Source organism: Mustela lutreola, chromosome 1, assembly GCF_030435805.1.
Source record: "Mustela lutreola isolate mMusLut2 chromosome 1, mMusLut2.pri, whole genome shotgun sequence".
Lineage (NCBI taxonomy): Eukaryota > Metazoa > Chordata > Mammalia > Carnivora > Mustelidae > Mustela > Mustela lutreola.
In genome coordinates, this window is record NC_081290.1 from 149,184,762 (window position 1) to 149,197,820 (window position 13,059).

At 34.0% G+C, this 13,059-nt stretch overlaps 1 protein-coding gene across 5 annotated transcripts in view; it reads right to left on the bottom strand.

Moving 5' to 3' along the window:
• Window positions 1–329: 329 nt before the first annotated feature.
• GAB1 (GRB2 associated binding protein 1) overlaps window positions 330–13,059 on the bottom strand; it is a 125,408-nt gene continuing 112,678 nt past the window's right edge. For all 5 annotated transcript variants that reach the window (XM_059176266.1, XM_059176258.1, XM_059176282.1 and 2 more), the window contains 3 exons: window positions 12,456–12,579; window positions 7,337–7,459; window positions 330–4,642 (listed from right to left, as the gene is read on the bottom strand). In XM_059176266.1, coding sequence (XP_059032249.1) covers window positions 4,484–4,642; window positions 7,337–7,459; window positions 12,456–12,579 — 406 coding nt within the window. In that variant the 3' untranslated portion in view covers window positions 330–4,483. The remainder of the gene's footprint in view (window positions 4,643–7,336; window positions 7,460–12,455; window positions 12,580–13,059) is intronic.

A 13,059-nucleotide genomic window follows, 5' to 3' on the forward strand; every position in this document is an offset into this window, starting at 1 on the left:
AGCGGGGTGCCTGCTTCCCCCTCTTTCTCTGCCTGCCTCTCTGTCTACATGTGATCTCTGTCAAATAAATAAAATCTTAAAAAAAAAAAACCCAAATCATAAGAAAATAGAGCACTGTTCCTATTTACTAAAAAGAATTTGTGAATAAGTGGACCCACACAGGTCAAACCTATGTTGTTCAAGGGACAACGAATAGTAAATGGAAGAATTGTTTTTTTTTTATTTTATTTAGGTAGACTCTAAAGAAGGGTTACAAATATAAACTTATATGTCTTCCTTAGTTCACAGTCTTGGTATCCAAACTGACTAGTTACAGTCTTGAAGCCAAATTGTTTGAAAAGTTTTATTTGGTAGCAGAAAATACCTACAATTGGATCTTTACAAAAAAATTTGTGCAAAGGAGGGAAAATAAACATACATAAGATTTTGCTGTCGAAATTTGGGATGATTATCAACAATTGATGAAGGTCACAACAACTTACACAAAGCTACATCTTTTTAGGGAAAGAAAGTAGAAGCTACGTTAATCCCTTGACTAAACAGTTTGTTCAAACTCATAACAGACATTATAATGAACCTAAAGAAAGTTAAGTTTATGGAAAAGAAGACAAGCTAAATTATTTCAAGCTGTAGGAATACAGAAACATTTTTAGTCAGAGTAAAAACCAATTATCTCCACAACCTGGCAATCAGCTTCTCATGCTATCAAGTCTATAATGTCAACATTATTCATTTACACCATGGCTTTTCATTTCAGAGCTGTCAAGTGTTTTAAATTATATACAGATTTACATATAACATATCAGATGTTATTGACAGTCTTACCCTAAGATATGTATGTAAGTATATATATGTCTCTCTCTCTGTAGCCACTTGATTTGGTCATATGTACAATTCCTGCTATGGACCCAACTGCTTATTTGACAATAAAGGACAAGACCCACCAGAATGACCCAAAGACAGAGTTAGAAGAGACTTTGTTGTCTCTGAATTTCTAGAGGTTTTGTATTCATTCAAAATACTAATACCGATACTTTCAGTGGGCCAAAGAAAGAGGCACTAAGAGCATTCGAAAGCATCCGAGAATTGAGATCACTGTCTATGGTACAGTGTACAGGTATAAAGTAGCTACTATTTTAAAAAATATCAAAAATACTGTTTTCATTAAAGGGGGGTAAGCAGACAACTTCCTACTAGCAGAAAAATAAATACAAACACTGTGTTCAATTTCCAGTTTAAATGCATTTATGAATATGAAGATTGTGACCCCCATTAATTATAGAGTCCACAAGAAATAGACTTATGATCTTAATGTGCAAGTATAGCAGTGTTTTTCTATCAAATTTAGTCTATGATTAAATACAACGCTATACACACACACACATTCATAGCAGTACCTTATGGAATTCTCTAAAATGCTCACAGTAGCTTATCTAGTATTGATGAAGATGTACAGAGTGTAGATAAAAACCATCTTTTACAGCTTACTAAGTGATACCTTCCATGGGTTAAGTAGCTTAAATTATTCAAGTTTAAATTTCCATTCTTAAAAGCAGAACTGTGCTTTGGTATTCAAAATCTCATAAAATTTTACTGTTTTTCAAAGTAAGAAATAAAAAATACACAACATCAAACACGTGGGAGAAAAACACTTCTGACTTATAATGTGACTCACATGATTAACCAGTGGTTTCCATATCTTGCCTGGCTAAAACTCAGCTTTTTGGAGGTGATTAGGGTTTTAAAAATTTTTGTTTTTATGAATGTGTATTTTTAAAACAATAAAAATGCACATTCTAATGTGCATTTGTCCCCCCCTTTTTCTTAACCACACTGAAGACTGTGTATGTATTAACTTCCACTACAAGAATGGTTTTTTTTAAACCTTGGAATACAACTTCAGCTATCTCTAATTAAAGAACATTCTGAGATGTGTTCTTAAAACCTGCTATTATTTACACTTACTTAAGTTCGTGTGAATCAAATCTTTCCTGATAATATGCAAATAAAACAAATTGGCTGCTGAAGTTTTTGGCCAACTCTATAATGCCAATTACACATTTGTGTTACTCGCAAATTTTATTCCTAGTAATGGATTAAGATAAATCAACTTAAATGTGAACCCAAAATATTTACATTGATAAAACAAACTTTTCAGACTTCATGTGTTGGCGTTACACAAAATTTTATTGAAGATTCCACTGCTAAAAAAATGTTTGGAAAATGAGGCTCTATAAGAAACTGTCTTTTAATTCGTTAATACAATGTTTTAATGTGATTACGTTTTCTAAAACTAACTGCCTAATACATTTCAATTCTTAAATTATTCTGCACAGTGGGAAAACTTCTACAAATTAGAGTGGTGCATGTCTTAAAAAATGAGAACTTGTAAAAAATGGAAAACCCACACTAAAAAAAGTCAGTCTATTTGCCTTAGACTCTTGATAGGCAGCTTTAAACAGTATTTCCACCTTTGAATTGATAATATACTTACTGAATATATTTACTGTTGTGTTCTAAATCTGAAAATGCATTCATCTTCCACGTAACGTAATTTAGCAATTTTACACAAGTGTGCTGTGTGTTTTAATAGTTTAGGCACATTTCAGTAATTTTGGATTTTATTTTGTGGTTTCATTACAAAACAGCTTACACACACCAAATTCAAACAGTCTTTTTATTTAAAGATCCACCTGGAAATTCACTCCTGGGTTTTAGTTTTCATTTAAAAAGACGCAAACATTTAAAAGCATCAAATGTTACTAGTCTACAATTCATCTTGTTATGAACATTTTTTAGTTCATGAATTGGGGAAATAAACCCATTACATTGATTAGGCACAGTACTATGGCCAAGAGACCAGATATCAGGGTACATCTATGTACTTAGGCAACAGTTAGAGGTCTGAATGGAGGGAATCATGCCTCAGCTGTGGGCACGCCTATCTCCGCCCCCTCCAAAAACTGTTAGTAAGTCTCAAATCAGTAAAAGATTGTATGTAACTTAGTTAAAAAACAAGCAAACAACTATACCTGCTTTCTAAATTACACTGCAAAGCCAAAACAGATAAATACAACTATAGCCTCACTATAAAAAATTTGTGGTTTTGATATCCATATCACAGGACCATATTATAGGTGAGAAAGAATTATATAATTCCTTAGGTCGTTTGAGATATCTGGTTGGAAGAGGTCCATGACTATAAGATTTCACATTATAGCAATGCTTCAATATTTCTTGAATTAGGGCAGTGAATAGAAATTACAGTACAAAATCCTTAATTCTTTTACTGGAAAAGCAATAAGTGCTACATATGAGAATCACTTATAGAACATCTATTTTTTAAAATGTAGATATAAAATATTAATTGCATAGGGATTTAAATATAAGGCCAAGAAGAATATAAAGTAAAGCTAAAAAAATCATAGAAAGGGCACTATGGTGTCAAAAGATAGAATTTCATTTTTAAGAGTAATAAATCTGAATTACTGTCTAATTAAAAAAATCACAGTATGTTGCTATAACTAACAGTGAATGTTTCATTAGGTCCAAACTGGAAACCAATATTAGGACTTACAAGAACACAACTAAAGCTCATTATCTGAACCTGATCAGTGTATTAGCACATCGGTGCCTGGTACGTACCTGATTAGTTACATAACCTACGTTTTGCAAATAATGTAAAGTTTAATACACGTTAACAAGTGTGAGAGCACATCATCACTGCATGCTGTAAGTGATCTACAGTCTTACTTGACAGTGTAATTATTCAGTCTTTCCAAGATGCAAGACCCCACCTGGCAGAATCTTCACTCAATGAATCAGAAACACTGTAATAAACAAAATATAATAAAGTTCCGCCACTGAAAACTAAATGTACATGAACCAGAGAATTAGTTCCTGACACCAGTACATGATTATCCACAGCATTCTGGAAGGCAGTGAATGATGAGTCCAACTGTACTCTATGGTTTAAGCTAATGGGTTATCACCTGAAGTTTCGGGTAGAAAGGTAAATTGTGGATCTACTTCTCATTTTAATGTTGTTAGAGTGCACTTTAAAGAGCAATTTCCAAATCTAAAAGTAGCTTAGTTGACTTAGTATTGTTATATAGAGTAGTGTGAGGAAAAACAAGAACTCCCAAAGGAATTATGTTAAGGAACATTTGGGAATACCCAAACCAATGTTTTAAATGAAAAAGTACATAAATACAGTAATACTACTAGTGAGTTAACTATGGAACAAATGTTTCTCTGGGAGCTAAACAACACTATTTTCCCATATTATTTACATGTTATGAATTGTTCAGATACCACAAAGCACCATTTACAGTTTAAATTGTTTGATTATGTCTGAAAGGTCCTTTGACTTCAATTCTACTCAGTTGAGGATCTATCTAGAAGTGCCAAGTCTTCTTCAGTTAAACAGGATTTATCTCTACAATTCAGTTCTCTTTTGTTCAGAATCAGCAAAGCAGTATTTTCATTTCACAATCTTGGCTGGTGTTTCTGATTCTGTGGACTGTCTCCCGTCTGTCCAGGCTTCCCGGGTGCTCTTTAGAGCCAAGGTCTTCTGTTGGTCAACCACAACATAATCTACTCTCTCATCAGCCACACTGCTGCCCGAGCCACTGCTCTTTTGCTAAAAAGCAAAGAAGAACACCAAAAAGCCCCACATATAAAAGAGTTCTGAGTAAAATTTAGTCTTAAAATGCAAGACAATAAAAATATATGTTTATAAAAAATAAAAAAATTTAAAAAAAATGCAAGACAGTCACATGCTGTGAATAACTCTTGAAATCTTATTGGGTCATACACACACATACACACAAAGTAACATTACCTCAATCTAAAAATGTTTTTTTTCTAATTGTACATTGTTTTCCCCTTAAATTTAAAATTACTATATATAAGAACACAGACTAATGCTCCCACACAGATGGAACTCTTAGAAAAGAGGGATTGCAGACCCTTGGTTCATGTTAAGATACACAGCTTACTTCTCCCTCTAGCTGAAGCTTCACTTTTTCAAGTCCTTAGAACATGTATCAGTGTTTACTTTTGGAGCTAAGAAATGTTTTTTGAAAAGCAGTATCTCAAGAATGGCAAACTACATAGGCTGACAGGATCTCTTACCTTTTTTTTTTTTTAAGGTTTTATTTATTTATTTGAGGGAGAGAGAGACTGCGCCAAGTAGGGGGAGTGGCAGAGGGAGAGAAAGAAACAGGATTCCCGCTGAGCAGGGAGCAGGACCCTGGATCATGACCTGAGCCCAAAGGTAGATGCTTAACCGACTGAGACATCCAGGTACCCCAGGACCTCTTATTTTCTAAAATACAACTAAATACTACCTAACCTAAGACACATATAATTTTTAAAGCACTGCTGGGCTCTCTGGAGTGTAACAGAAATACCCAAGGTGTGAGGAAAACAGAGAGACAAAGAGCTGCTCACGGTAAACTTTACAGTTATCTTTAGGATGAATGTCAATCTCAGCAATGCAATTAGGAGGCCCTGGATGGGATGGCATGCCCAATCTGAGACCATCCTGTTAAGCTAGGGACCCTTAAAGAGAACTGAGGTGGTCCCACAGTGCTTCCCAGAGGAAGAAAATGCAAATCTATTTTGAAGGAAATTTAGGTCTGCAAGATTCTCACAGATACACTCAGGAAAATGAATTTGCAAAAAAAAAGGAATAAAACATGTAAGGAAATAAGCTATAAAGAGTGAGCAGAAAGAATTACTAAAAAAAAAAAAAAAAAAAAAAAGAGTGAGCAGAAAGAATAAACACAGATTTAGACCTCCAAGGACTGAAATGACAATAAACAGTATAAAATATATATGCACAAAATCTTTAAAGGAATCAAGAAAACTAAATAAAAGGAGTAAGAAACTATTCAAAACAGCTAGGTATATTTTTAAAAAACAAGCAAAATTTCATTTTAGAAATAAAAATGAAATAACTGAAATTAAAAATTAAAGAATGGGTTAAACATGATAACTGTGATAGTGAACTTGGTGACAGATCAAAAAAAATTATCCAGAGAAGCACAAAGAGATGAATAGAAAGAAAATATGAAAAGGTGAAGATGTATGGAAAATAGAGTAAGTTCTAACTAATCTGTAATAAGAAACCTCAAATGAGAGGATAAGAGGAATAGCTGAAAAGCTGGATTTAAAGAAGTAATTACTGGAAAAAAAAAAGAGATAATGACTAGGACTTTTCCAGCATTGATTAATACAAACCCGGACATAAAAACAGTACAACTTCCATCAAGCATGATAAATAAAAAGGAATCTATGTCTAGGTACATTGTAGTAAATCTGTAGAATACTAAAGATACAGAAAAGATCTTAACATCAGCCAGACAAAAAAAGACAAATTATCTATAAAGGAACTATAATTAGATTGACAGCATATTTTTCAACAGGAACAATGGAAACCAGATGATAGTGAACAGTGTCTTCTATGTGTTGAGAGAAATTTATTGCTAATCAAGAACTGTGAACTCAAAAAAACTTTTTCAAGAACAAGGACAAAATATAGACTTTTTCACTCACACAATAATTGCAAGAATCTCTCCCTCCTTCCCCCAAGAGGAACTTCTAAAAGATGTATTTCAGGAGGAAGAAAAAATGATTAACCGGGGTTAAGCATCCAACTCTTGATTTCAGCTCCGGTCATGATCTCAGGGTTGTGAGATCGAGCTCTGAGTTGGGCTCTGTGCTGGGTGTGAAGCCTGCTTAAGATTCTCTTTCCTTCTCCTCACATGTTCTCCCCACCCCTCCCCAGTCCACCTCTCTCAAGAAAAACAGAAAAAAAGAAAGAAAAAATGAATATGGGAGGAAGGGCTAAAATACAAGAAGAAATGGTAAGAAAGAGAAGTTTGCAAGTATGAGGAAAATGTAAGTAAACACTGTCTATATTATAAGAATACTACTATTACTACTACTACTACTATTGTGTAATTTGTGGATTTAAGAAATGGAAAAAAGCAAAACTTTGGTCAAAAATAGCACATATGTCAGAAGGGGAGTAAGGTGAGCTAACAATGGAAAGAGTATGAAGATAATGAATAACTTCAGATTTAGCTAAGCAAGCACTTCAAAAATAACCACTAAAATAGAAGTATATCATTTCTATAACATAAAAAAGGAAAAAAAGCAACTTCTTATCTCCATAACTTTGTTAATTGTGATTCATGAAACAATATTAAGTAATAGACTTTATTAAGTTTAAATTAAACATACTAATAAAATTTCCTCAAAGGAAACATGATTCTGTGGGTTTAAAAAAGGTGAGCTAATTGTTTTTATAGAATGAGATTTCACTTACCTTACGTGGTGGTGTGGATTTCCCAGAATCTAAATCTAGATCTAGGTATTCCACTTGTTTGTCTCCTTTGGGCTTGACCATAGGACTGCTTCTTCCGTCAAGACTATTACTGCCAAAAAGATTCTGAAAATGGTAATACAACAGATCAACTGTTGGACATCCATGAGACATACTGCTTATCTTGTTCATCGTCATCTACTAAAGCCAAAATATTTATTTCAAGAGGATATGGTTTAAAACAACGTCTGCTTAGAAAGTTAAATAACCAAGGAAAATAAGTAATATTAATAAAATTAGTTATAATTTAGCTTAGAGCAAGTTAAATGTAGTTTAAAAAGTCAAACTGTTCAAACTAAGACTGAAACATCAAGCTACAATTAGTTGTGAGAGTGCCACCTGAACATTATTAAAATGGTATCTTTACTCAATTACATTTTTAAACTACCAGATCCTTTCACTCCTTGCTTTCTAATTAAAGTCTTTAAAAAGTCCTATATTTTATTGAAAAGCTTTCATTTTGGGGCACTTGGGTGGCTCAGTAAGTTGAGTGACTGACTCTTGGTTTCAGCTCAGGTCATGATGTCAGGGTCATGCGATTGGCTCTGTGCTCAGCAGGGAGTCTGCTGGAGTCTCCCTCTCCCTCTGTCCCTCCTCCTGCTTACCTGCGTGCTCTCTCTCTCTCTCTCTCAAATAAATAAATTGATAAATCTTTAAAAAAAAAAAAGCTCTCACATTGAAATTAGTTTAGAATATGTATATTAACTAAAGGCTATAAACGATTATTGCACTGGCAAAGTCTGTTTTGTTTTAACCATCTGGAATTTTTACCACTTCATTTCTTTTGTCTTCTCTTTAGCCTTATTTCTTCTGTCTTAATAGGAATTGTACAATTGAAGAGCTACTCTCTAAAAAAAGATAAAGGAAAAAGAAGATAGAGGACACCAATAAATGATAAAAATGAAAAAGCCTGAGACAGCAAAATGCAAAAGAAACAAGCTGTTAGGAACTTGAAGGCTGAACAGGAAGGAAAGGATGACATGAATTTATGCCCCTTCATATACCCTCTACGCTAATTACAATAGTTCCAAATGTGTGCCAACAAATGCCTTGTTTCCCTGCCTTGCTGCTTCCAACCTCACCTAGAAATATTCTGGACATCTTGTAGTCAGGACATTAGCAGCTTCCATCCTTGCGTCTTCTATCATGTACATATGAATATTCACATATTATCTCATACTTCTGAAGAAAACCATAATGATGTAATATATTTAAACGTTATACTTGTTATAATAAACAAAGCAATTTGGAAACTCCATAAATCTGGTTTTGTTCTTCTTCTTCTTCTTTTTTTTTTTTTAAAGAGAGCACACATACCAGCAGGGGTTGGGTGGAGAGAGGGAAAGAGAGAATCTTAACCAGGCTCCATATCCAGCCCACAGCCCCAGGCAGGGCTTGATCTCAGGACTCCCTGAGTTCATCACCTGAGCTGAAATTGAAATCAGAGTTGGATGCTTGACCAAGCTACCCAGGTGCCCCCTCTTGATCCTTTTATATTGCTACTCCTTTTCTTCTAGCTCAAGTTAAACAAAGTAAACTGTGGTTCAGGCTAAGGAAATTGCTAGAAAAACACTGAATTCATTTCCTCTTTTGAAGCAGGGGTGCTAACAGCCAGTGTGAAACATTTTTGTGAATTAGAGAAGGTACTCCTGTCTGCAGGTCTACAGAGATCTGTGCCAGGGTCCATGGCCTGGTGAGCAGGATGTGGTCTGAACTGCATGTACCCACAGACCCAATACTGTGCAGTCTACTGTGTATATTTCATACTGTACACAGTATACTTATGTAGGAGCAGCTACAGGACTGAATGTGAGGACTCTATTTGTAGGAATAGATCTTTTGACCAAATCTATGAACTACTACTGATAAAGCATTAAAAAAATATTGACAGTAACATGCAAGGCACAAAAACGTGTAAGCAAGTTTTGCTGCTCAATTATAGGTATTAAATCCCTCTCCCTTTTTTTTCCTAATTCATAAAAAAACTGATTTTTTTTTCTGAATGACTCCATATTTCATTCTCACATAAAAAATCAAGCAGAAGTGTGTGTGTGTAAAATTTTGTATTCAAATGTGACTCATGAAAGAACCCATACCTGGAATTCCCCTAACTGGAAATACCTACAGTTGTTCATAGTATGGAAAGACTATCAAAGGAGCCTATGAGCTTATATGATGTACACCTTTAAACTCAACAAATTGTTCCTAAAGAGAATTTCTCAGAATTGCTAGTTAAACTGTTTTCTGTCTAGTTATTATTAGAATTGGAAATTTGTTCATCTTTAAGTATTATTAAAATTTGGTTCCCTGCAAGGTAGTCCATTTACTCTTGTTCTAATCTCAACCAAAAACAGCCTGTCTCTGCTTTCTAGTCCTTAACCCACTGTTTTCCCAAAACAGTTTAAAAAAACCCTAAGATTCTAGGAATGATCATAATGTTCTGTGAATTAAAAAAAAAACAAAACAAAAAACAGTAGTGCTTTGGTTTTCTAAAGTTCTTTTTAAAGTATGGAAAATTGTTGAACATATTTTTGTTGTTATTGTTATATAACAATATTTATATCTTTAGTAGTGATGTACAGTCACACAAATTTCAAGTGTCATATTAAGGGTTCACTTCATGAATGCCTGACTTTGGATCTCTGTATAAATTAATAGGCAGCATCATGGTTTCATTAAACACCACCTGCTCTATGATCACCAGTATGGAAATGTATCATGCTTTGAATCTTCAATGTACCGAATTTAATCTTCATTGTAGGCATAAGACAGATTTGATCTGATCTGATTTGATCTGATCCTGTCTCAACTTCTCCAAGACAATTTTTTACTGACTTCATCTGTCCTAGCATAATGAGATCTTGTGAATTTCTATGGTATTCCATTAATGCACTAACTCCCAAGAGGTATGGAAAACATTGTTGTAACTATATCACATTCTTTTCTAAGGAAGAATTGTCCGGACTATGATGAACTCTTACAGCTGGCAGCAGGAGTATATGGAAATGGTGGTTGGCTTTTCTATTGTGTAGGGCGAGGGGTGTGTGTGTGTGTGTGTTTTCACCAGGAATATTTTTGCTTATTTCTAACACTTAGGACCTAAGTACTTTAGAAAATCATTGGCTGGCAGGCAAAAGTATCTTTCTGGCTTAATGCACAAGTTATAAAAGAATAATTTTATTTTCTTTGACTTTCTGAATGTAATGTTTTTCTTTCTCATGTTTTCCTTTCACCTAACACTAAGTCATGACAAATCACATTTCCAAACTTGCCTATTACATGTCCTTTCTAAGATTTTTATGGTAATTTACTATTTTGGGCAAAAGGAAACTCTTTTAGTATCTCAGAAAACAATTGCTTTTGTAATTAAAAAAAATCCATTCAACCAGGTAAAGATAAAAATTGATGACAGTATGTACTCTGATACCACACTGAGGATTTATGTAGACTTTTACCAGTCTTTTTACTATGATGAGAAAAAAATAAGTTAATAAAAGTAAAACCCCACTTATCAAATTAAAAAAATATAAATGCAAAAGCAGAAACCAATTAGTAAAAACTGCCTTAAAAATCAATGAAAGGATTATTGATATAGCTAGTTTGTATTCTAATCCAGGACTGATGTAAATATTTTAAATTATCTTATTCATTTTGAACATCATATACATTTGATATTTCAAAGTTAATTAATTTAAGCACCACATCAAGCTTTTCAAATCATTTCATTTTTATAAGGAACCTGTTTTTGCCTAAAGTACATTAAAGATGTAAAACAAATTTGTTGCTAGAAATGGACTTTTCTATTTGAACCTCTAGAGTATCACTCTAAAGAAAATAAAGCCACTAAAATGTTACCCATTCCTAATTTTGATATGACATGTTTGCTTACCTTGGCAGATACTACCTGGTTGTGCCCTAGCGGCTGCCTTTCCTTCTCTCATGTGAATGGGTTTTTAGCCAGGCCCACTGTCCCTCAGAAGAAAGGATGTTTCCCAGCCCCCTTCATATTTATGTGGCCACATAGTGTGTACAGCAGTTTCTGGGAACCTTCTTTATAAGCAGATAGACTGTGCTCTATCCTGAAGCTTAGAATGTGAACTGCTGGTGCAGGACGACCTTGTTCTATGAGCTTGTGAGCCATACCTAGAAAATGGTGGATGGGAGAGCTGGAAGGGGTCAGAGTCCCCAAGGACTCTGTAGAACAGGGCTCTGCCACAACAACCATGGCTTGACTCTCTCTGGCCTCTTACATGAGGAGAAATAAACATCTATTTTAAATCACTGTTATTTGTTTACTTTTTGTTACTCAGAGGTGAATCTAATCATAACTGATTATTTTTTGTTACTCAGCGGTGAATCTAATCCTAACTGATATACTCATCTACTAAAATACAAGTAACAGAGCAAGCACTGAATCTGATTTGAGGGAAAATAAAAGTAAAATATTTTTAAACATTAAAATCAGATTTTATTCTTAAATATCTGAAGTATTTTCTGGCAACTTAAAATTTCGACGGAACACAAGCTTGCTACAGTTATAAAATTCTTGTGCCTTATGGTAATACAGCCATTCTGAAACAAATCAGGTTTGTAAAGCCAATCTGAAACAAATCAGGTCTGTAATCTTTAAGTCACTCCTAAGGGTATATTACTGAAAGATTGTCAAAGACCTCTTATATAAGATCATTTCATTCTAAGGGTACAGTGGGCCTAGAGAACTGCATTGCGCAATACTCCACTATATTTTTTTGAATAGTTTCAAAAATTAAATATATCTTAAAATAAATATAACTATAAAATTTTATGATTTTTAACTCATTCTAATCTACTTTATAGATGCTGATATTACACACTGACACTTTATTGGTTTTAAACTTTATCATATTATTATTTAAGAAGCTTATTATTTAAGAAGCATTTATTATTTAAGAAGCACTTTAAAAAGTTGTCTTCTATCCTTTGTTAAGTATATAAAGAAGGATGTAAGGGTAAGATGTAGAGATGGGAAGAAAGGTCCTGGCCTGCAGGACCTGGAATGGCTGCTTGTAAAGACTTTACGTACTGAGTCCTCGCTGGACAGGTTTGGGTTCATGGGAACATAATTCTCTTCACTGTCGTGGGAGTCACTGCTTGAAGTTGTGCTGTGCACTGAGTCCGGTCGGGGAGACAAGGGAAACCTAGAGGAGCTAATTATAGAAACCACTGTTACAAACCTAAACCTGGACAATTTCTAAAATCACTTCCAAAATAAAAATGAGTGACAGTTTACATTCTTTCAGAAATATCATGGAAGTTTACAATCATTTATAATACACATTTATTTTAATGAAATTTATTGCATACATTCAAATGCACATAGTATATCTTCAGGCATCAAGTTCCTTGTGAAGAACAAAAAAAGTACTGTCAGTGATTTGGGGATAAGTAGAAAGTCACAGATGCGAAAAGAAATATTGAAGAGTTCCTAGTTAAAAAGAACTAGCTATATGAACACATAAAACACTAACACATATTTAATGCAGGTCTGTAACTTCACATATTCATTCATTTCCCTACACATATTTTAAAAAATCTTGATTAAATAACCCCCACGAGAAACTGCCATATTTTCCAGATCAGTGGGTCTCAGAAATTTCTAGTCTTGTGAACCATTTACACCCTTAAGA